Source organism: Kogia breviceps, chromosome 2 (assembly GCF_026419965.1).
Source record: "Kogia breviceps isolate mKogBre1 chromosome 2, mKogBre1 haplotype 1, whole genome shotgun sequence".
Taxonomy (NCBI): domain Eukaryota; kingdom Metazoa; phylum Chordata; class Mammalia; order Artiodactyla; family Physeteridae; genus Kogia; species Kogia breviceps.
In genome coordinates this window covers 6,144,752-6,170,038 of record NC_081311.1, presented here as the reverse complement: position 1 = coordinate 6,170,038, position 25,287 = coordinate 6,144,752, and the positions used below count along the sequence as shown (strand labels likewise).

Below are 25,287 nucleotides of genomic sequence, written 5' to 3'. Positions count from 1 at the left end.
AATGCTCCTTGGAAGGGAGTGTTATAAGATCCCCTGTAACTCGAGAGGGGGAGATTACCGAGAGTCCGGAGAAAGGCTGGGAAGGGACGGCCACTAGGGATGCTTCAGGCCATGAAGATTTGGCCTGCAGCAGAAGCCACTGTCCCAAAGTGACCCCACTTGGCTAAAAGGTGTCGGAAGTCACCAAGCCGTTCAGAGCCCACACAACCATGTGACATGTGTATAGTGAGTGCCTACTTTGTGCTTGTCACTGAAAAGCTTTTGAAGCTGTAAGCCCTACCTTGCCCGGGCCCTCCTGCCCAGCCAGGGGGGGAGGCCAGGGCCCAAAGACAAAGCACTAAGGCTCCAGGCACCACCAGCTCCTCCTTGCACCTGCCCAAGCACATCCGTGAAACCCGAGGCATTGGAAGAACTCTCCAGAGAACGGGATAAATGGAGGCTGTGTTAGCCCTTGTGGCTGCATCCAGGCTGCTCTCTGCTCCCTCAGAACGTTCCCAGTGCACAGGGCATCTTTGGCTCGGGGGTGGGGGGGGTGGGGACTGGGCTCCATGGCTGGCCCCAGCCCCAAGAAACATCTGCCCTGTTCTCCACGCTTGGGTCACTGCTTTCACGTCACGCTGAAAACCCAAGCTCTGACGTTTAGTCATTGTTTTCCGCCCTCGTTTACTTCCTTCGTCACCCCTAGACCCCAAACCTCACCATAAAGTCTGGCAAAGGCCCGTATCGGACTTCTCTCCCCTGCAGAGCCTGAGCTTGCCCGGCCCTCTGCCTGGGCCTGGCTGATCACAGCGCCCTTGCCACAGCTGGGGCCTCTGGCCAGAACTGAGGTCACCCTGCCACCAACGGGAAGAGGGAGAAGAATGACAAGATAGTTTGGGCCACGGTCTTGGAAAATACCCCGTGGGATTCACTGCCAGAACCCTCAACGCAGGAGACAAGCGGCCAACCCTGGGGTGACAAGCCCAAGCCCCGGGCTGCCCACCAGGCCCTGGATCCCTGGCCCCAGAAGACGGGGCAGTGAAGGAGAGAGGGACACAGGGGACTCAGTCTTCCCCCCTTCACGTCTGTGCACCCATGTAATTCTAGAGCACCTGTGGGACTTTCATTCACGGGCTCTTTGGGGTGACGGCACAGTGTGAGAACTACGCCTGGGCTCTGGGTCGCAAGGGTTCAGATCCCAGCCTCACGACCTTGGGAAGTAACTTCCAGCCTCTGAGTCAGAGCTTTGCCTTCCATAAAGCTGTAGTCATCGTCTCTTTCTCAGGGGTCGTGGGAGAGTTACAAGGGCCAAACCACATGGAGCCCGGGCCCAGCGGCCCATGCGCGGGAAGCGGCGAACAGTCTCTAAGGCATCCAGTCACGCAGCGGCCGCTTCCCGGCCACCTTCCCACCTGGGTGCTTTTTCTGGAACACACGTGTCCGTCACTCTGCCTTCAAGAGCCACAAAGGGGAGCTTCCCTGGTGGTGCAGTGGTTAAGAATCCGCCTACCAGTGAAGGGGACGCGGGTTCGAGCCCTGGTCCGGGAAGATCCCACATGCCGCGGAGCAACTAAGCCCGTGCACCACAACTACGGAGCCCGCGTGCCACAACTACTGAAGCCTGCGTGCCTAGAGCCGTGGTCCGCAACAAGAGAAGCCACCACAGTGAGAGGCCCGCGCACCGCAAGGAAGAGTAGCCCCCGCTCGCCGCAACTAGAGAAAGCCCGCGCGCACCAACGAAGACCCAACGCAGCCAAAGATAAATAAAACAAAATAAATAAATTAAAAACACCCCAAAATTTGAAAAGAACCTCAAAGGTGCTCAGGGCCCTTACACATCTGTGTCCGTGTCCTTCCCCTGGAGCCCGGGCCTCCCACTCCGGGCCACACCCCTGCCCATCCTTCCCCGTCACAGACTCACACATCAGGTCTGCCCTGGGCCTTCCCAAGGCAGCCCCCCGGCCCTCCAGCAGCACCGCCTTTCTCACCGGCACCCTCTGCCCTTGGTTGGGGTCCTCGCTTGGGCTCTAAGAAGCACTAACACAGTCAGGGCGGTGGTGGGAAGTTCTGCTGTCTGTGTGCCCGACTCCCTGTTAAGCTGTCTGAGGGCAGGGGTCCGGGCTGGTTTATCCCCGACCCCACAGGCACACAGTAGGTGCTCACACATCTCTGGCTGGACCGGATGAGCTCCTTGGGCCGGGCTCTGGGCAGCACCCACTTCTGCGTGCCCAGCACCTGGCAGGGCCCTGGTCCCACCAGAGAGCCAATCACTCCAGCTGAACCAAAGGAAGCTTTTTCGAAAGCGCGCTCCAGGAGGGACGCTCGGGGAAACAGAGGGCGGGCTCCCCGGCCCTCTGCACCCACGTGGTGGTGGCCGCGTACCTGGTCCCCAGAGGGTGATGCACTGCTGCTCATGGGTCTGGCAGATGCCGTTGTAGCAGTAGCCGTCCACCCCCTGACACGGGTGCCCGTCGTGCAGGTACACGTTGGCCGGGCAGTGAGGACTGGCCCCCGTGCAGAACTCCGGGAGGTCGCAGGAGTTGCTAGAGTCCCTGCACGCCGTTCCTGCAGGTTTCAGCTGAAAGGAGAGGGCCGTTTATAGCTCGTGACTGCGGGAAAGGGGGAAGCAGGGTCTCAGCGACACTCCGGGGCTGGATAGGAGCAGGACCATCCTCTTGTAGCTTCACATAGAGGGGCGAGGATTTCCAAGGAAGTTCCCTTCACCACGGAGAGAGCTCATTAAATAAACAGTCTTGCTCTGGGCTCTGAGGTTCACCTTTCCATCATGGGGGGTAACTAAGATCAGCCTCTTCTTCATTTCATGCAACATCAGGGTTTTCTGGTGAGCAGACAAGCTGGTTGTTGGCACCTGGCACCTCAGAGCGGGGGTGGGGAGCGGGTGCTGCCCGATGGACCCATTGATTCTTAAGAACAAGATCTCTGGTCACCAACACCATCGTGTGTTTTAAGAAGATGTTTGCGCTTAAAGCTTTAGCCTTTGTGGGCAAGGTGACAAAAATAATTCCAAGGGCGCACTTACAACAGCGATTTTACCTTGCCATCAAATCACAGAGCTGGAAACCTGTCGGTAGGACTTTACGGGGGCATGTAGAGAGGTAAGGCAAGGGAGCTGTACAGGGTGTTAGGAGCAATGCCAAACAATGCCTCATCTTTTTGTGGTTGAAGAACTTATGGCTCAGGGTGGCTTGTCTGAGGTTATGCAACCAGCGACCTGTCCCACCCCCAAAGCACCCTCCAGCCACCTCCACCACCAGCTGCTGTGTGCAGGGGGGTGTCAGCTTCTTTCACCCTTCGCTCGCCATAAGTTAATCGCAAGTAGGAAGGGAACGAAGGATACTTTAAGCGGAATGTAAAATGTCGTAATGCACTTCCCAAACACTGTGCTCTACGTGGGTCGCTAAGAGGGAGTTTCCTGCAAGCAGAATGCCAAGATCAATTGCTTAATTACAAGGAAATAAAACTCTACCCTTGGCACCTTTGAATCAAAAGCTCAGGCTTTGACTCTGGCAGATCTCAGCTCTGAATAACGAGACAAACAACGGAATTGCCAAAACGAATGCAGGCATGGTGGCAGAAAATGGCAAAAGTATAAAACTGCCACTCTTGGCTGCGCTGGCTCAGCCAGCACCTTCTGTTGGGGGCACGTCAAGATCAAGATGGATCAAGACGTGGACACAGAATTCCTGGAACAATCCACGCAGCTCCTCACCCAGCAGGCAGACGTCCTTGGGATGAAGCAGAGGGAGCCGGCATATGGGCCCCCACAGCACTGGGGACCCCGGCTCTCGAAACCTCACTCCGGTAGCGGACCCGGAACAGTTAACATGGAGCTGGAATTCTTTGGTCTACTTACTTTTCAGCTCATAAATAGATAATTTATCGCAGATGACTTAGCATTAGAGTATGCATCTCACACGAAGATCGGAAGATAATAAAAATAGGAGATAGATGGTACCAGCTTGCGTGGTAAGGATTACAGTTTCCGCAGCGGCGAGTGCTGGGAAGTCGCCCTGTCCAACTGCTTGCCCTGCACCAGTGTTGAACCAGCGGACTGCGCCGGTGACCTCGGGACCAGGAGGACTCACCTGGCAGTTTTCACAGCACAGTCCGTGTGCGCAGACAGCATCTGGCTTCAGGGTACAGGTGGTGGCGTTGCAGCAGAGATTCAGACACTCCTGGAGACGGGAACGGGTTTGACAGGGTCACATGGCACAGATACTCACAGAAAGCAAAGGTCGCACCTTAAGTGACTGAGAAGGGAAGAAAGAACCGGAGGGCCTGGCGCTTGAGATGAAAACTAGCCGGACTGAGGATTATCTTCCTCTGGAAGAAAGCAAAGCTTCTGGTAAGTGTTTATGAACTGCCTGGGAGTGCGTGTCCCTGGGAAAAGTCAGTAGCACTCAAGCATCTTTCAATGATGGGGTGGGGTGAGGGACCCGGACAGGAAGGCTGGCTGGGCTCGGGAGGCCATTCATGTCAGCAGCGGGTGAGGGAGGGAGGGAGGGAGGGAGGGAGGGAGGGAGGGAGGGAGGGAGGGAGGGAGGGTGTGTGTGTGTGTGTGTGTGTGTGTGTGTGTGTGTGTGTGTGTGTGTGTGTGTGTGTGTGCGCGCGCGTGTGCAGTGAATCATGAATCATTACCAGGATCACTGGAGTCCTATGAACTTACTTATTTAAAAATCTACATAGATGCGTACAAACTTTACCCTTCAAAGACTGATCCAGAGTTTAATCTAGAGCATATTGGCCGGAAATGAAGTCAAATCAATTGTAACACAGCTCCCTGCAATCCAACCAGACGTCGTAGCTGGACTCTTGCTCAGCACAGGTGGCCTGTCTCACCTGATGAGACCCTCCTCAGGTCACAAATGCACCTCAGAATGACCAAGAGGTGGGAAGGAGATCCGTGGGCTGTGCCCATTGATCTGCAAAGGATTTAAACGGATCAAACAGTAGCTGGATTGTCCTCTGTGACGTGAACACGGAGAGAGGAAGTGAACTCCTTTGTTATGCAGTGCTTCACAGCCACCTCATTTTTTCTAACAGAATGAAACAAGAGATTGATACCTTTGCTTAGCTCTCAACAAAAGGCCTGTACATACATATCTACCCAGTAGGTTTATGACATCTTGTGCTTTAGAACGTTCCAGTAACTTGGAGTTTACACATTTTAGAAGAAATTGGTTACCATTAGAAAGAAGAGTTCAAGAGTCTTCGGGGTTGAATTTACCAGTGTCCTTTCATTTTATTTAATACGATAAGTGCTGAAGAATTTATATACTATGGCTAGAGTGAAGCCCGTCACATACTATTTTAATAGTATAATAGTTTACTCCCCAAAACCAGCTTCCACGAATGAATTTATTAGTATCATAAATGCAATGAATAAAATGTTGCTAATCCAGACGATTCATGGCTCACCAGATTTCTGAAATGTACCCTTTGTAAAACTCTATGAATGATGCTTCCTTTTACTGTTTGCTCCTATTATACATACATCCCAAATTATTAAATTTTAAATTTACTCAAGGACTTTATAAACATCCGGAGTGTGTAATATATACAGTAAGATAAAACTGCCAACCAGAAGTCATAGCTTTCAGGACGGTGAAGGTTTCTAACTCATGGACTGATGATCCTAAAACATTTAGGAACTTGTTTTGTGTTTTCAAACGGAGGCCATCAGTGGCCTTCCTGATCAGCACCGTGACACGTACAGCGGTGCTGTCCTGTACATCATGGTCTAAATGGCTCTCCGAATAACACAGTAGCCAAATTACAGCCTTCCTTGCACTTCTAAGTTAAATCAGCCATCCTAAAACTGGACCCTAAGATCCTTTCAGAACTCACTCCCACCCCACCAAATCGCTAAATAATATATGCAGCAGTTCAAATGGAAACGCAGCCAAGTAGAATGGTTTTGACTTCAAAGGGGATTGATAATGTGAGAGAGATAACTCAGTTTAAAAGATATTTGCAAGCTCCTGGCGTCCTATTGACTTTAAACAAGGAGATAAGGCTGCTTTCCCAACCCTATTAGCTCGGAAGAATGAGCAAGTTGTCAGGAAATCCTCCCGGTGGATGTAAACCCACTGCCCTGGACAGAACGCTTCAGCATTCATTTGCCTTTTAACTACCCAGAATCTATGCCTTCCGCAGAACTCTATTTATCAGAAGAGACAAATTCTTCATCTGTTGATGCATTTATTAGTTTAGTACTCAATAGAGAAGTTCAGCAGAGCCAACGAACACTAAGTCTCCAAAGAAGAAAGAGTAATGGATGAAGCCATTACAGAATTCTCAGCAAATGCCCTAATTGTCATTCTTGGGTTGTAGGTAGCAGACAGAGATTCTTAATCACAATGAACTGGGGTTAAGACAATAATGCACCTTCTTGAAAATAGTGGCCATTATTTCTGGGAGCAAGGGAACAGAAACTGGTTCCAGTCATGAGCTGGGGCAGTTGTTCTGACCCCGTTTACTCACTGATGTGGTGACATTGGAGGTCTTTATGGTCCAGGGGGTGTGTAGGCCAATCTGAACCAAAGTCACGAAGGATATTTCCAGGGCCTGAGCACTGAGTGCGGGGGTAAAGAACCCAGGTTCACAGGTCTGACTAAAGGTTTTGGTCAGCTTGGAAACTGGGAAATGGGCTTTCATACCCTCAGACACGGTTTGAGCTTAAACTTTAAAAAGAAGTTTTAAAAAAAATGAAAGAAAACTAAGAATTGAGGCAAAAGGCTTGCCTGCGACTTAGAAAGATTGCTTGGAAGAAAGAACTTTGGATGAGGAGGACGAGAGTTCTCTTCAGACAGCAAGAACTTCTCCTATTAAATAAGGACCCTAAGCACAGAAATAGACAGTTGGGAATTACACGGAGGGAGAACACGGCTCTTGACATAAGCAAAGGGTTTGAGTTCTTCAAAGCTGTCCTGCAGTGAGCTGCCTGGAGAGACAGTAAACACCCTGGGAAAAGCTGAGTGACTTCTTGATGGAGGTAAAAGAGAAGCCCACAACGTGAGGCCGGTGAATTTCAGGCACTCAAGCACTCGCTGACATGATGGTGGCCGTGGTGACGCGAGTGGTGGGGTTGGTGGTGATGGGGTGAGTAGTGGTGATGATGGTGGGGTGGTGGTGGACATGTTTACAGTGGTGATGGGGCGGGTGGCAGGGATACTGGTGGCAGTGCTGGCATATGGAATAACTGACTGCTAATAGAGTCATTGCAAACCTGAGAGTTCACGGCTCCAGGAAGAGCTGTCAAATTTATTTAGATTAACGAACAATTACAAGGAGTTCACATAAAAGATAACCATTTCAAGTCAACATGACCTCTCCTGAGAAACAGGAGTAATTTAAACTAATTTTGTTTTTTTCTTTAAGCAATGAGAAAAAAATCTCCAAGCAATTTCTGCTTTGCAGAACCCATCCCATGACGGTTTCAAGTTCTCCTCTGCTAATGTGAAAAAGAGTTTCTGTTAGGACTTAGGGCCCTGTTCCTGCATAGTAACCATTGTCTACACACTGTGAGCAAAACTGAACGCCGCCGTGGACAGCGCTGTGACCTTGGATGAACCCTGATTTTGGCAAGGGCACAAAAACATTTGATCAAACCCCCTTTGCAAGCCCCATCCCCTAGAACTTATATTCACTCCCAATGTTCTTACAGAAATGGTCAGATGGAGACCAGGATCATTCCTGCTGATGTGGGAAAGCTCAGAGACTTGGAGATTGGACATGATGAAGGTTCTATAACCGGTTGTTTGTTTGGTGAACACAGGAATTTGAGGGACGTCCCAGAGTCTCAGCACAAGTTCCCTTCCATCCCCGAATCCCCCTTTCAGAGCATCCCTCCAGGGCATGCTCTTCCTAAGCCCTCATCAGGCCAGCTTGTGAAATTTAGCTAAGCCCATCTTGAACTTGACTACCACTGCAGCTTGCACAAACTCTCGGGGAGGGACTCCCATATGGAGACAGCCTGCTATACAAATGACTGGCTTTGATTTATTCTAAGTCAACCTCCTTCAAGTCTTGAGGGGGTACTTCTTTCACCAGGTGGTCTCACTGTGTCCTGTCTCTCTCTTTCCTTCCCAAGATTATTCAGAGATTTAAAAATGGCTGTTATACTTTTGATGTTGATGAACTTTATCTTGGGCCCTACAGAAATGAGGAAATGTCCTGACACTGGCTGGAAAACAGGGTTAAATATGCCTTGTGCTGGATACAAACGTTCCCCGCCTTCACTTATTTCTTCTGAAAGCTAACAAGCAGACAGGCAGGAGCCTGGGCGCCTCAGGTCGCCCACACAGAGGAAGCTACGGCAGCAGGAGCAGAATTTCAACTTGGGAAGAAGCTCTTGGTTAAAAATGAACGCTGCTGATTCAAATTCCCCCCGGGTGCACACCTTACAGACAGAAAGCCTTGGCACTCGTGAGCCATTCGAAGCCAGCATTCCAAGGCTTGCTTCTCTGTCAAACTCAGAGCTAAATGCTTTTTCTTTGTTCTTGTCCTCATCATGCCTACGTCACTGCGTCCTTCAACAGAGAGGATTCTTTATCTTTTTAAACCAGTGATACAACTTATTCTATGCAAAACTTAAAACGCAAGAAGGCCACCCTGGCTCATGAAGTTTGTTCAAGGTGGTCATGTAGGAGTTTTCCATCCTGCATTTCTAGCACTTTCATTCTACCGCACAATTCCTGCAAGTTCTTGCTTCTCGGCCCAGCCGCGAACGCGAGACAAACATTCTGAAAACGTCTCTCTCACCTCCACTTCCCCACAGTCACACTCCTCTCCTTCTTCGACATATCCATTCCCGCACTTCTGGCCCCCGAAGGACTGCGTCACTTCCGGCAGGTTAAAGAGGCACATACCCATGCCCTTCTCCAGGCTGGCCTCCAGGTCCTTCCTGCTGCAGCTGCTGAATACCATGGGGAATGGGTACCTGCAGGGAAGAGCCAGGACGTCAGTCGTCAGGGCACCGAAAGGCCTCTCGCATCCTTCTCGTGCGGCTGGGCGTGGTACCCACGGGCACCATCTGCCTGGGTGGCCACTCTTAGTCTCAGTGAACAAAGGCTTGAGCGGGGTGTAAAATGAGGCACCTTCGACTACACCCTGAGGTCCAGTCCTGAACAGTTCCAACACCACTGATGAGGAAGTGCTTTACCCAAAAAGAAATGACCTTTGGATGGTTTTGAAATCAACAACTTTAGATTGTGTCTCATTACAGACATCATTAATAGTTCTGTGTGAAATGATATAATGGAAAGTGAATGCTTAGGGTCTGTAGCTTGTAATATGAACGCTATCTGCATTCATATTGGAAAGTACAAAGATGAAAAAAGCACATTTAAGTCTTTAAGCCATTTTGAGTTTATTTTTGTATATGGTGTGAGGGAGTGCTCTAACTTCATTGATCAGAAAGGCCATCATCAAAAAGTCTACAAATAACAAATGCTGGAGAGGGTGTGGAGAAAAGGGAACCCTCTTGCACTGTTGGTGGGAATGTAAATTGATATAGCCACTATGGAACACAGTATGGAGATTCCGCAAAAAACTAAAAACCGAGTTACCATATGATCCAGCAATCCCATTCCTGGGCATATATCCAGAAAAGATGAAAACTAATTCAAAAAGATACATGCACCCCAATTTTTCATAGTAGCACTATTTACAATAGCCAAGACATGGAAGCAACTGAAGTGTCCATCGACAGATGAGTGGATAAAGAAGATGTGGTACATATATATTGACATACAATGGAATAGTACTCAGCCATAAAAACGAATAATGCCATTTGCAGCAACATGGATGGACCGAGAGATTATCATACTAAGTGAGGTAAGTCAGAAAGAAAGACAAATACCATCTGATATCACTTATACTTGGAATCTAAAAAATGATACAAATGAACTTATTTACAAAACGGAAACAGACTCACAGACATAGAAAACAAATTTATGGTTACCAAAGGGGGAAAGGTGGGAGAGGGATAAATTAGGAGTTTGGGATTAGCAGATACAAACTACTGTATATAAAACAGATAAACAACAAGGACCTACTGTAGAGCACAGGGAACTATATTCGATATCTTGTAATAACCTGTAAGTGAAAAGCATCTGAAAAAGTATATATAACTGAATCACTGTGCTGTACGCTAGAAACTAACATAACATTGTAAATCAGCTATACTTCAGTTAAAAAAAAAATAATAAAGGCAATCATTACCCCAAGGGAGGGGGAAGGTACAAATGACCGAGCTTATCAACTCCACGGCTTCACAGACACAGCCCCCATGGTGGGTCAGGACCGGCTGGTACTGGTTTGGGCCTAGAAAGGGCAAACCACTGTCTTCCCAGGCACAGCTCTAGAGAACGGAGGTGGTCAGAAGTGCAGGTCCTGCCCTTGCCTCGAAAACCCAGGGCCACCTAGGGGTGTGGCCAAGTTGGCCAACTTCCCTGCAGAGCTTGTGCTCCCCCTTCCATGGTCCGGAGGGGCTGTGCCACCCGTCTCGCTCCTGGGTGGGCTGTGTGATAATTCTTGGTGGTGAGATTAGCGGAGGGGAAATGACGTGTGTCACTTCTGGCCGAAGGTAGTTAGGTAGCTGTTCCTTCCTCTTCCCCGGCTACCAGCCGTGCTCAGGCCAGTCCAACGTCCTAGGAGGGGGACACGCCAGACACAGCACCTGGTCCTGACTCACGGACAGCACAGAGCTCCACGGCGTCACATGCAAGGGAAACACATGTCTATGATGGTAAAAGCCCCGGGAAATTAGGGGTTTGTTTCCCACAGCAGCAAGTGATCCCTAACGTCTATAAAGCCTCTGACTCTTTTTTACGAATGTGTTCTCCCAGGTCTTAGGCAGCGATTAGCGTAAGGGCTAAGCACGGCAGAAAGCCAGGTTTCATTACTTGGTGAGGAAACAGGACTTGCCGACCAGCAAGCCCCAGCACCCTCTCCCATGAAGACAGGATGACATTGTAATTGGAACCCAATCAATTGGCCAAACCAGTGTGTGCTGCTAGGTTTCCCTGAAGACCGCAGACCAGCCACCATTCAGTGATTGAGTCTGGCAATACTTCAAGATCATGATGAGTTCCAGGGCCAAACTGGTAACACTGCACTATCTCCCCAAGTGTTTTCTATCAACCTCAGGTTATTAACTCTGAAGTATAATTCTAATCTACAAGTAAATTAATACATGCAAGTCTTGCTCTTGGATACAAAGGCAATAATCCAGGACTTAGCTGTAGTGCTGTAACAAAGTTCCTTTCGAAATCTTTATAACTTTCCTGGGCAGACAGATTGATTGTTTCTGGTATCAAAAGTGACACTGGGGCTTCCCTGGTGGCGCAGTGGTTGGGAATCCGCCTGCCGATGCAGGGGACGCGGGTTCGTGCCCCGGTCCGGGAGGATCCCACGTGCCGCGGAGCGGCTGGGCCCGTGAGCCGTGGCCGCTGAGCCTGCGCGTCCGGAGCCTGTGCTCCGCAACCGGAGAGGCCACGGCAGTGAGAGGCCCGCGTACCGCAAAAAAAAAAAAACCAAAAACAAAAGTGACACTGAATAGCTTCAGGTGATGAGCCACAAGAAAAGGTGTCATTTTGTCCACTTAGAAGAGCTTTGTTTTGAAAAGATGACAGTATATCACACAGGGAATTGGAGCAGTTCTTCTCTTTGCAGTGGAAGACATGGAATCTTCTCCAGTGTAAGCATTTCCCAGGACGCCTCTATCTCGAGGCCTGACCCAGGAGAGACTAAACCTCATTCTCACTCAGTGATACCCAACCAGGTGCCGTGATGAACTCTGACCAGTTCCTTCTGGGAGGGCACTGATTTCTAGAAAATGTTAAAGTTAATTAGGAAAGACACAAGGATAAATTGTAAGCCTCGGGAATGGTTTGTAAGCAAGATTAACAGCGGTTTACAGCAAGATTAACAGAAGCCCAGTGCAAGAGGGGTATCAATCACCCTGCTTCCCAAGTGAGAAGATGCCCACGTGCCTCCGGGGACTAGAGGGCTGAAACCAGCTCCAGGAACAGCTCCGACGAGCCCTCCCATCTCACTGTCCCTCAAAACAACAAACACACTTTGGGTTTTGGGGGGGATTGACATTAAAAAAGAGGGATAGAAACAAGATGAATGAGATCAGTTTAAGTCCAGGATTTAAAATTCAGAGTATTGGGGGAGAGGAGAACAGATCAACTGTTATAGCAACAAACCGACTCTTTCCGTGTCTGTGCTGGATGTGGTCAGACAGAAGTCGAGTTATCTGCGTAATAATACATTTCTAGTTCTCTTAGTTTTATCCTATCCTGTTGCAGGACAAACCCCAGGTGCTTTTAAAGTTCTCTCTCATTTAGAATCATGGAGGAATACCATCCACCCAATCCACAGCTTTCCAGCCTCGCCCCGAGGAACAGCGTCCAGGCGCTAATTCCTCGAGGTGCCTCTGCTGTGACAGCAAAGCGGCAGTGCTCTCCTCGGATGCCAAACGAGGTGTGGATGAGTTCACCGACACTGAAACGGACCCGTGCTCACCGTCGCTCACAACACGGAGCCGGGCCGCACGGCGTGTAACCCGATTTCACCAGCAGGACGCCCACCTCCAAAGTCAGTATCACTAAAACCTCCAGCAGCTGTGCCGGCCACGGCTCACAGCTCCTGCGCCCAAAGCACATGTGAGTAGGTCTTCTTTCCCTCCACTCTGGGCCTTTCCGACTCGCTCAGAGTGACCCCAGGGAGGCCCCTTGGGAAGGCCAGCGACCCTTCCGCACACCTTCCTGCCCTCTCCGTGGACTGGACCGGTCAACACTCCCACCTCTACGAGAGGATGGAGAAACACCTCTGCCACCCTCCATGACCTCTCTTGATGGCAAACGGCAATGTGTCCAAGGAGCATTTTGTACCTGCAGAGCACCTTTACTGCCTTCACCCTTTCATGATTTCTCATTCTGGAGACCAGGTGACTCTTTCTCTCTGATAGAATATTCCTGGGCCCTATTTGGGCATTTAGAGAAAGTCAGGCTTTAGAGGAAGAAGAGTAACCTGTCACTCATCATTCAATTATTCTGCAGATATTTATTCAATACCCACTATGTTGCAGGCATTGCTCTAGGCTTTGGGGAGATGGAATGAATGAAACATACACAAATCCTGGCCATGGTGGAGCTTGCATCTAGTGGGGCAGACGAATCATACAGAAGATAAGGGAATCATTTACCTATTAGAAAGGAATGAGCATTGAAGAGAAAAATAAGACAGGCCAGGGGGAGAGGATGTGTGAGGGGCTGACCTTTCAGGGAGGGTGGCCAGGGAAGCCCGCACGGAGGGGAGGGCATTTGGGGCTCCTCCCCCAGAAGGATGTGAGAGGGAACAAGGTGGAAGAACATCTGGAGGAAGAACATTCCACGCAGAGGGAGGAGCCTGTGCAAAGGCACGCGGGCAGGCGTGACTGGCCTAGAGGACCTTGTGCAGCAGAAAGCAGCTGGCTCTTCTTTCAGTGACACACACCCAGAGGGGCGACGCCCTCCCCGGAGAAGGCCCCTAAACCCTTGGAGGTCAGGCTGATGGCAAAAGACTCTCAGGGAACTTCATTAAATGGGGGAGGGGGGCTTTGCCCTGCATGGACCAAGCACTGATAATGGCTGAAGGTACTTTTCATAAGAATTTCAAACTCTTATTCCCCCACACTTTTTTAAAAAAAATCAAACTAGTTTTGATTGACGAGCACGGGTCTGCCCATCATCTCCCTCCTGCTGGGATCATCTCGGTTGATCGGTGTGTGGGAAGGAAGAAGAGCGAAACTAAAACCTGTATCTAACCCGGTGGCCCTCCCTCAGTAAACAGAATTCAGCGATCTAAAATGATTTCATGCAAGTCAAAACTACACTGAGATACCACCTCACGCCGGTCAGAATGGCCATCATTAAAAAAGTCTACAAATAACAAATACTGGAGAGGGTGTGGAGAAAAGGAAGCCCTCCTACACTGTTGGTGGGAATGTAAGCTGGGGTGGCCACCCTGGAAAACAGTATGGCGGTTTCTCAAAAAAACTAAAAAGAGAGTTGCCATAGGATCCAACAATCCCACCCCTGGGCATACATCCAGACAAAACTATAATTCAAAAAGATACTTGCACCCCTATGGTCATAGCAGCACTATTCACAATAGCCAGGACCTGGAAACAACCTAAATGGCCATTGACGGATAAATGGATAAAGATGTGGTACGTATACACAATGGAATACTACTCAGCCATAAAAAAGAACGAAATAATGCCATTTGCAGCAACATGAATGGACCAAGAGATTACTATACTAAGTGAAGTAAGTCAGAAAGACAAATACCATGTGATATCACTTATACATGGAATCTAAAATATGACACAAATGAACATATCTATGAAACAGAAACAGGCTCACAAACAGAGGACAGACTTGTAGTTGCCAAGGGGAAGGGGGGGTGGGGGAGGGATGGAGTGGGAGCTTGCGGTGAGCAGATGCAAACCATTATATATAGAGAATGGATAAACAACAAGGTCCTTCTGTATATGCACAGGGAACTATATTCAATATCCTGTGATAAACCAGAATGGGAAAGAATATAAAAAAGAATGTTTGAATATGGATAACTGAACCACTTTGCTGTACAGCAGAAATTAACACAACATTGTAAATCAACTATGTTTCGATTTAAAATAAAATGATTTCAAATCTCAAGAGATAAGGGAATTTTATGATACCAAATATCAGAGTCCTGTAATTACAATAGAATCCTAATTTACACATATTTAAACACCTTTTACAATACGTCTGAGTGGTCACTGGTTTGCACAGTGCCTAGTGCACGAGAGAGAGCACTCATTGTTGGCTTAAGGACTCAATGAGCAGTTCATTGGCTTGCATGAAAAACGGGCCAGTGGACCATGGAATCCACTCCCCAGCACTGTGTCAGGATCCACAGACAGGATCTATCAGCACAATGGTTATTCAGACGGCTAGCTCTCCAATTTGCCCCCACAAAAGAATGCCTCCAGGGAAGTGCTTGCTCCTCACCCGGCTTCCCAGATACCAACTCTGCTTCTGAACTTTTTTTTTTTTTTTGGCGGTACGCGGGCCTCTCACTGTCGTGGCCTCTCCCGTTGCGGAGCACAGGCTCCGGACGCGCAGGCGCAGCGGCCGCGGCTCACGGGCCCAGCCGCTCCGCGGCACGTGGGATCCTCCCGGACCGGGGCACGAACCTGCGTCCCCTGCATCGGCAGGCGGACTCCCAACCACTGCGCCACCAGGGAAGCCCCTGAACGTTTGACGAGAGCAGAACGAAACTTTTGGGATAGTGTGTTCACCACTCCTCCATTCATCCACTCACTCACTGGAGAAGTAATTATATTTAAAGCTCTGAGGAGGATCCTATGATGATTAAAATATGGGCCCAGCCCTTCTCACTCTCCCCCTGCTGGACCTTTGCCAAGGGAACTACGGGACACACCTACTCCCGGCACCACCTCTCCATCCGTGCTAATGAAATATTAGAAATACAATACATTCACATACATAAATGCATCATGCATATTTATTCACAGAGAAATTATATAAAATATATAAACATATAATTCTATTGAACTGATATACACGATACATGTTTATTTTTTTGGAATAACTATTTGAGAGCCTGCTTTAAGCTAGATGATATGATGGGTACTTTTTCATAGTAATATTTTCTTCTTCTTTATACTTTCTTTTTTAAATTTACATTTTAAAACAACACAGTGAGATAGGTATTGTTACTCCCATTTTGCAAATGAGGTGAAGGGACTTGCTGAAGAGTTCTCAGTTAGGGGACGGCAGAGACTAGATCTGATCCCAAGTTCAGTGATTTAAAAAACTTACGTTCTTCACTACAGATCTCATGTCAGCCCTGGATCACCTGCGGTAAACTCTTGAGACACCGACAGTGATCATTACAGCCTTGATGTGCTGATTTACATACGAAGGAGGAATCCTTCCATCACTCAAATCACCTGCCTGGATCAGAGCCCCTCAAAGCCCCTCAAACTCAGCATCACCTGGCAACCCACCAGAAATGCAAATGTTCAGACCCCATACGAACCTGCCGCCTGAGAAAAAAAAATCAGGGGTGGGTCCAGCAATTGTTTTAACAAGGTCTCCAGGTGATTTCACTTTAAATTGAGGTAAAATTCACATAACATAAATTCACCACTTAAAAATATATAACCCCTCGGCTTTTAGTACATTCACAGTGTCATGCAACCATCACCACTAATTCCAGAACCTTTTCCTGAGTCCCCAAAACAACCCTCACCCCAGGCAGCAGTCACTCCTCATCCCCTCTCCCCTGAGTCCCTGTCAACCACTAATCTGCTTTCTGTCTCTCTGGATCTGCCTAGTCCAGACATTTCATATAAATGGAATCATCCAATATGTGACCTTTTACATCTGGCTTCTTTCACTCAGCATGAAGGTTCATCCACGTTATGGCACTATTAGTACTTTATTTATTTCAATGACTAATATTCCCTTGTAAGTAAGACTACATCACAATTTGTTTATTCATCAGTTGATGGTCCGGGTGATTTATCAAATTAACACTTGGGAACAACTGACCTCAGTTTAAAATTCAAATGTTGTAAAGATCATACATGGACAAATCCACACCTATTTGTGTAAACAATAAGAAATGCAAACTAGGTGCATTATAGGTCAGCTTCCTTGCACTTAAAATTAGAAATAGTTCTAGTTTCCCCTGTGGTTCCATTTTCTGAGAAAAGCTCGAGGTACAGCATTTTGAAACCTCACGTGATTGTAGGCACGTACCAGAAATTCCTTGAGAATCTGTCTCTTAAAGCCAAATTCAAATCACAAATGAATGTTTCAAATATCTTTAAGTGTTAGAGCAGGTTAACTGATTAATCATTGTACTCTATACTAATTAAGGTACCAGCAAAGGTTCTGACTGAACGGAAAGATGTTTCTGTTCTGAAGTTCCTTCCACTTGTTTCCAACTCCAGAGTATGACAGTTCTGCCTTCCTTTGGCTCACTTTGTTCCTTTCTTATCTCATAGCTTTATTCCCTGGACTGTTAATGAAAAGAACATTGAGTTGGGCCATACAGTTGCCCATGACATTGAAGATCCCGTGTAGCCCACGGTCGGTCGTTTAAAAAGACAAGCCTCAGTTTCTTCTACAGCTTCCAGCAAACTCATCACAACGTGCTTCTTAATACTTTTCATAAACTATCCCAAATATGCCACGACAGCAGCTAACTGAATTGACATAGAGCAGTGACAGGGTGGTGCAAAGCAATACAATTCGAGAATTATTCAGAAAAGAACCCCCTTTGCGTGATACCTTCCCTTGTCAACAAGAATGCTTTAAAATGATTATACCTATAGGACCCAGAAAAAAGTGCTGCTTTCAGCCCACGGGCAGAGAATTTCTTGCAGACACCTCGCCAGGGTGCCTGGCTCCTGTTCAGCTGTGACCTCTTCAGTTAGACACATCTGCCTTTTTTCCTAATATTCACCAACCAAGGACACATGGGGGCAAGTTTACCATGCTGAATGCAAGGTTAGGAATAAAAAGCCAATGAAATAGACAACCAGGTGATTTTGGAAAACACACACACACAAACATACACACACACACACACACACACACACACACACACACACACACACACACACCACTTTTCAAAAGAGGAATGCCACTTATGGCTTCCCACCGTAAATGCAGTCACAGCTTAACATCTCAGCCCGTCACCAACTAAAACATTATTAGGGGTTACTTTTACTTCGACGAATCTGCAGCCATAAAATTCTTTTCTTGTAGGAGCCTATGTGCATCTCACGGCTGTATTCTTGGGGGTGAATCATACTAAGCCCATTTATCAATCTTGACAGTGGAAGTCGGGAGTTATCTGCCTTGCGAAAGCTCTCTGGGAATTATCTTTTCTTGTTGGCAATTAGGCAGCTAGGGAAAGCAGCTGCGAGCAGGCTGGATTCACCGGGGCTGCAGGTCACTGTTCTTGACGTTTCCTCTGACTGCCCTGCCTCATTAATAAATGTGTGCTGGGTCCCAAAGAATCCAGGTTCCTCAGCTCCAAGCTCTGGTGGGCGGGGGGAGGGGGACAACAGTCCAGCACACAGATTGCAGCTGCTGAGAACAGCTTGGAGCTGACATAACCGTGTGACAGGAAAAGCCAACGTTGCAGGAAACCAGGGATGGGAAGCCATCCAGATTTCTCTGTTTGAATTGATTGAAAAAAACAAAAAGAACACCTCACATCTTCTACTGCTGGTCAGTGATTAGATAGTAAAGGGATAACTGGTTCGGGGAAATATGTTGCTGACATTCTGCCTCCCACCGATTTCTTCTTGCAGACTGAGATGGAGTTTAATTTTTTCTCCTGACAGTGGAAGCGACGGAGGCAGCAGGCCTGGGAGGCTACTGTCGACCTGGGCACATGGCACAGAGCAGCCGGAGAAGAATCGAAATTGGAAGACTAAGTCTGAGCACCCCATCTATTAAAACTAAAGCTCAGTTTTAAAACCAAGCCTCAGTTTTCACACCTGCAGACCGGGAATAATAACTACCTTGCACGCTGAGGGAGAGAACAAAGGAGCTTCAAACACAAATGGGAAAGTCTTTGGTTAACTTCCAAGATGCTAGCTGCCAATATTTGCCTGAAAAAGACGTGTATCTCTTCCTTATTTAGAGGTGCTGTTCTGGCTATTTCAAACTATGGTTTGCCAGTGCCTTGTACGTTCTAGGGCTTAGAAACATCTTCCAATAGGGTGCAGAATTTATTACAATTGTAGCCAAAATGTAGCAGTCTTTAAAGTGTAAAACCACAAGTACACCTTGAGAGAAGGGCGATTCAGGAGGCAAAGGAAAGATCAAGTAGTTAAGTAGGATCCATTTGATACATATGTGGTGTTACAGACTCTGCTCATTCTGGAGGGGCCGAGCCATCTCGAGCTCAACCAGACAACCAACCGAACCACCAACCAACACAAACAAACAAACACGCTGTTTACATGACTGTTACCCGCCATGCCGCTGGCTGCGGTGGTTCCGAGTTGTTGGAACTTTTTCCAAAGGACTTTCCCAAAAGCTCTAGCGACGTGAGCACCCTCCACGCATTCTTCTGACCTCTTCCTCCACAGCCAAGCTGCTAGGCGGGAGCTCGGAGGGAAACGTGGCCACAGACAGACCAGACCTGCCCTCCGCTCTCTGACGGCACGAACTACTGACGCTTCATCACTACATCTGCGACCAGCTTGAAGAGCTTTTCCAAAAGCAATAACACACAGTTCAGGGCCAAGTTCTATGCATTCCTAGCTCCTCCAGGGCCACAAGACTCACACTGTCACCATCTTCTCTTCCTAGGGGAACGCAGGGCCCACGGACACCAGTGGGTGCAAGAAGTTGGGACCGATTTGCTCGGCCAAGTGTCAACCCCAAAGCTCTCGGGCCATCTTGAGAAAAACCGTTGGGTTTTTCACAATTCCACCCCGGAATAAAAGCTTGCAATCACCATGCACAGAATTTAGGAGTGACCCAGGGGCACGTCCCGTTGGGGCAGGCAGTGGTGTCTGCACCCGTGGCAACTGGCCTGGTCGTCAGCAGCCTGGCAGGACTGAGGTGCAGCCCAAGGTCACCCCGTTTCAGGGGACTTTGACTTCAGCTCGTTCTGCACGTCCAGGATAATGAGTAAAAACATTAACAGCACTTACCACTCTTGAGCAAGGGCCTGCTGTGGCCCAGAAGCCCGCTGGGCAGCCTCGCTCGCCGACGGCCCGGTGAGTCAGATTATATCATTCCTATTTTACAGATGAGGAGACTGAGGCACAGAGCAGTTAGACACCTTGCCACGGTCCTCTGGTTTCAGCGTCAGGACCGAAAACCCAACATCCGGACCCGAAGACCCGTGTTCTCCCTCTGCGGCCACGCCGCCCCAAGGGCAGCCAGGAGGCCTCCGGAAGCCTCAGGTGTGGCGGGGCGCAAGTGGCCCGGAGCCAGCATCAGCTTTCAGGAAGAAGAGGGCAGCGGCCCGGGAATCTCTGGCTCCCTGGAGTCGGGCGCAGGTAAACGGTGGGGCCCGCGGTCCTGCCGGCTTCTCGCAGGGCACCGTCGAGCAGCTCCCTGAACGGCTTTGAGGCCGGGAGAAATGGCGGCCGGGAACTGGGATTTATGGGGCACACCTGCGGCCACGCACACACCTGAGGGAGGTTGTGGGCCCGCGCGGGTCTCAGCAAGCGCCGTGCAGAGGGAACCATCGCCCACCGGGAAGGCGCGGGGCTCTGCCGGAGGGCTTTCCCGCGCCTGCCGGGAGGTGGATGCGGACCCGAGTCCCACTCCGCCCGGCCAGGGGTGCCCGGCGTGACCGTGAACGCGCGGGTTCACTCGACAGGACGGAACCCCGGCGGAGCCCGCAGGAATGGAGAGTGACTGCATTCGGGCCAAACGCTCGACCCCGTGGCCTGCCAGATGGGCCGCAGACGGTGAGGCAAACCACCGGGCCAGGAGCGAATGATCAAACACGTCCTTAGAGGACATTTCCATTGTTAATAGCAAACACCTGGGGTCCAGAATGGGGCCATCTGTGGTACGTTATAATTCATGTCTTTAACACGTGAACTTTGACCCCTGCTCCTCCTCCCCGGAAACCAATTAAAGTGTAAATGTAATTTCTCAGGATTTTTAATAAAGAAGGAGAGCAACGAGGCCCTGGTCGCTTGAGAGGTGCGCAGGCGGCCTCCAGGCATTATCAGAAAGCAGACCTTTCGCTTCCTCCGGAGCCCAGTCCATAAAGGCAGGGGACTCCGGGCAGGGCGCCAGCACCCCACGAAAGGAGCCCAGCCCATCAGAGGCAGTGTCTCAGCCTGGCTTCTCAGCTTCATCGCAGGAAGAGGCCGCTGCCTCTGCGTGGGGCTCCGGGGGGATGAGGTTCTGGCAGACATAAACAGATTCAGGGGTTAACAGAGGGCAGTTTACACATCGAGATAACTCCGCCCTCTCCTCCTGCCCCAGGAGACAGACCCGTATAGATCATGCCCGTTGCATCTGCTGACTCTGCAAGTCTGTGACACTTTTAATCAAACATGATAGGAAAAGGGGTCATGGTAGATGCTTCCAAGCCACCCAACGAGGGCTGAAGTCTTTTTGGCCCTGTTCTTACCTCGCTGAGCTCCTGAGGCTGGGCTGGCCATCAGGGCAGCCTGAAACTCAAGAGCCGCGAAGACTGGCACCCATGTTCCCCTCCCCCTCCCGCTTCCCCGGGGCATTGGGAATGGTTCCTTTGCTCGCAGGGGCCAGGGAACAGGCCAGAGGCTGTGGGCTGATCATCTTGAGTCTGGCCCTGAGCAACCGCGGGGCCTCTGGCCTTTCTGAACCTCAGTTTTCTCATCTGTATGATGGAGGTGATTGTATCTACCCTCTCCTCTTAGAACTGTGACAATTAAATGAGAAAGGAGATGTGAACGTTCTTTGTAAACTGGAGAGTAATCTGTGAGGTCTACAGGGTCTTATTCTTACAACTACTTTTAGTTTTTGTATTTTTAACTTCCTTCCTCCTACTTTAGCTAAATTAAGCACAGGCTTGCGGGAGAAGCCTCTTCTGGAAGAAGTCCGCCTTTTAAAAGTAAATTGCTCCTTGGTCTCCATGGAGTTAAAAAAAAAAAACAATAACCAATGGACTCAGACTCCTATTTACCTGGGGTTTCTCGGTCCTTATTCTTTTTTATTTTGCTTTCGTTTTTCTCTTTATTGTATTGTTTCTGTTCTTGTGAGTTATCATAACTCCACTGTAGATGATGTGGAATATACAATAAATGAAAATGGCAATGCTGCAGCGAATGCTATAGTATAAAAGACAACGGGGCTTCCCTGGTGGCGCAGCGGTTGCGAGTCTGCCTGCCGATGCAGGGGACGCGGGTTCGTGGCCCGGTCCGGGAGGATCCCACGTGCCGCGGAGCAGCTGGGTCCGGGTGTCACGGCTGCTGAGCCTGCGCTCTAGAGCCCACAAGCCGCAACTGCTGAGGCCCGCGTGCCTGGAGCCCGTGCCCTGCAACGGGAGAGGCCGCCACAGTGAGGGGCCCGCGCACCGACGCGAGGAGCGGCCCCCGCTCGTGGCAACGGGGCGGGGGGGCCGCGCGCAGCAGCGAAGACCCAATGCAGCCAAAAATAAATAAATAAATAAAATAAATTTATTAAAAAAAACAAAAGACAATGGTCTCGGAATCTTCTCCTGAGAAGTTTAGCCATTACCTGAAAGGTGAAATGTGGCTTCCCTCTGCACACATCTGACTGTGCTGGAATCACATCCATCTGTCCATCCACCCAGCCGCCCACTACCATTTATCCATCTGCTATCAGCTCACTCAGTCATCCACCCACCCACTCAACCATCATCCATCCTTCCACCCACTCACCCTCCCATCCATCCATCCATCCATCCATCCATCCATCCTTTCAGTCAAGAAGAATTTACTGAAATCTACTACATGTTCCAGGTGCTGGGGCTCCAGCAGTGAACAAAACAGACAAAATTCCTGACCTAGTAGAGCTTAAAGTGGGTCCTTCTGAATACTGTTGGTTACAGACAGGCCCAAGAATTTACCCTTGACCTCACTCTGTGGCCTCTGTGCCAAAAGTCCTGGGGAAAGGAGGAAGCCGTGTGTGTGTGTGTGTGTGTGTGTGTGTGTGTGTGTGTGTGTGTGTAAGTGGGGAGGGATTGGCAGAATTTCAGCAGCAATGTTTTCACACATGTTCCACCACAAATAAAATGCTGGATTAACGAGCAATGACAGGAAATAATTCTCTGCTGTTGTAACCTAAGTTGAAGGAGATTTGCAGAACTAAATGGCTTAAAAATGGGCCAGCCTTCCTGCTTCCCAGAAGTCACACAGGGACAAAGCTCTACACTGAGAAGGCTTCAGTTCCCGCCTGGAGCCTGAACACGGCAAATACAGCTGAGGTGACCTCCACGTGGTAAGGACCCCCGGGAGGCAGGATGGCACGGCCGCCCCAGTCTCAGCCTCAATCTGGACCACGGTGCCCCCTCGAAGCCTGCGGCGGGGAGCCAGGACATCTTCCTCTGACTAATACCCCAGGATAGATGCCCTGCTCCTCTTCCTGAGGTGCACAGCTGCTGCACATTTTTATTTGAGATAAGTAATAGGAAGGTGGAAGGTCAGAGGCTTGGCTCCTGGTGACTCAGCCTAACGTCTTGGGGCTTCCACTTGGGTAGTTTTGAAAACGTAAGCAGTTCATTTAACTTTCTGAGCTCCAGCTCCTCATCCTTAAAATGGGTATAACCGCACCCACCTCACACCGCTGACTGATGAAAGATACATCCCCAGTAAATCTCTAGGGCTAAAGTCAAGTCTGCCTCCATTCACTTCCCCCAAACTGGATATTCAAGGAGCAGTGCTATGCGGACCAGTCTCCCTAGCTTGACCTCTGTTTTGCATCCAGCTTAAGAGGAGAGGACATTCTACCATGCCCTTGGGCAGTGACTTTTACTATCCCATCTCTGCATTAACTGCAGACAAACTCCTTCATTTTCCAGTCAGCAATATCTAATCCTACAGAGAAGAAATAAGAACATGGTCTGCAGCGAGGGGTCCTCTTGAACTGCTGTCAGGAATATCTCCTGACAGTTCATTTCCCCCTTACCGTCATGTCGGTAAGTAGTTAACTCAGTTGCTCTAGCTGGATAGTTAAACTGATTCTGCCCTGTAGCGTTTTAATGTTACTAGAGTGCCTCATTTTGTTGTTGTTTATTTATTTATTCTTTACTCCTTGGATAAAGATTTCCATTGTTTTCCCTACTGCACCTTGAAGAAGGAAGTGAAGACTTTCTTAAACTTTTCATTGAGAAAAAAAAAAAAATAATCCCCTTCAAAGGAAGAACTGATATGGGGAAACAATTTTCTCCAATCCCATGCTCGTAAAATCCCTTAATAATAAGTGTATTTCGTGACCTCAGATAGATCCTCAAACTTCAAATGGGGGTGAGTTTTAATTATGTATATTCTGCACTGATTTTCAAGAAAGCAAGTGCTTCTTGAAAGGGGATAGCCTTTCTAGATACATTGAATTTCTATCAATTCCTACCACATCTGAAACTTGGGAACTTTTCACTGAAAAGTGCAGTTGATTTTAGTTTCCTGAATCACATTTTCAGATAGAGGCCTCCTCAAAAATAAATCCGAATTTCCTGTAACATGAGCTAGGAATTCTCGAGGAGGGTCTGCCTAACCCTATGCGATTCTTCTGGGATGGGTTCAGACCGGACTTTAGTCCAGAATGTTCCCTGCCCACCACCCCTTCCAACCTCTGCTCCTTGTTCACAATGAATTATAGGTCATTTTTAAAAAGATGTGAGATGCTATTACGGTGATGTTTAAAATTTTCTCCTTATCTTTTAGAGGCAAAACTGAAGCACTTATAGATGATGTTATGATACCCAGGGTTGTGTAAATAGAGGAGATTAGGTGCCCCTGTGGTGAGCCCCATGGCACCCCAAAATGTCCCCTATCAGCCCTGAGCTTCCAGTCTGTAATCACCAGTGTACTTGCCTGGGATCCCTACCACAATATAAGGGCCTAGAAATCGAGGTTCCTGCCTTTTGTGTCTGTGGCCCCGCTCCGCTCCTTGGAATCTGGCACACAGGTACCCAGTAAATACGAGCTGAGTAAATGAGTGGTTTTGCTATAACTGGTCACCCAGCCCTGTTTCCTGAGTTGGAGGCAGGGCCTGTGTCCTCTCGGCTTTCCTGAGAGAAGGTTGAACTGGGGTGGAGGCCATCCAGCTGTGATCCATGTCCCGACAGCTGTGCAGCAGGGAGGTATGCAATGAATGTTTCCTGAATTGAATTATACGGAATCGAATGAGCCAATTATCCACACTTCTGAGGAAGTGGGATGGCAATGCTTTCACCTTGAACGTGGTTATTTGATCCCGTTGTAGACGTTACTCCTGGATTCCCAACCTCAGCTGGATGTAAATGATCTACACCCCTGGTGAGCGAGCGAGCGGTAACCCTCATTCGCTTATTTTCTGGGCCCACATTCTCCAGGGCGCTCAACGCACTGCCCTCCGCTGTGCCGTGGCAGCCAGGCAGCACATTCTTTGCTTGAGAGCCCTTTGCCAGTCTGGACTGAACAAAACCCAAACAGCCCCAAACTCGGAATCTTAGTATCAGCATGAAAACTACGGCACCAACTCCCTTCAGATAGATCTGTATACATCTCTTCAGAGATACAGA

At 49.0% G+C, this 25,287-nt stretch overlaps 1 protein-coding gene across 2 annotated transcripts in view; it reads right to left on the bottom strand.

Moving 5' to 3' along the window:
• The window catches only part of ADAM12 (ADAM metallopeptidase domain 12), a 675,955-nt gene that overhangs the window by 60,526 nt on the left and 590,142 nt on the right, over positions 1-25,287 (bottom strand). For both annotated transcript variants that reach the window (XM_059053840.2, XM_067024331.1), the window contains 3 exons: positions 8,764-8,941; positions 4,086-4,175; positions 2,362-2,557 (listed from right to left, as the gene is read on the bottom strand). In XM_059053840.2, coding sequence (XP_058909823.1) covers positions 2,362-2,557; positions 4,086-4,175; positions 8,764-8,941 — 464 coding nt within the window. The remainder of the gene's footprint in view (positions 1-2,361; positions 2,558-4,085; positions 4,176-8,763; positions 8,942-25,287) is intronic.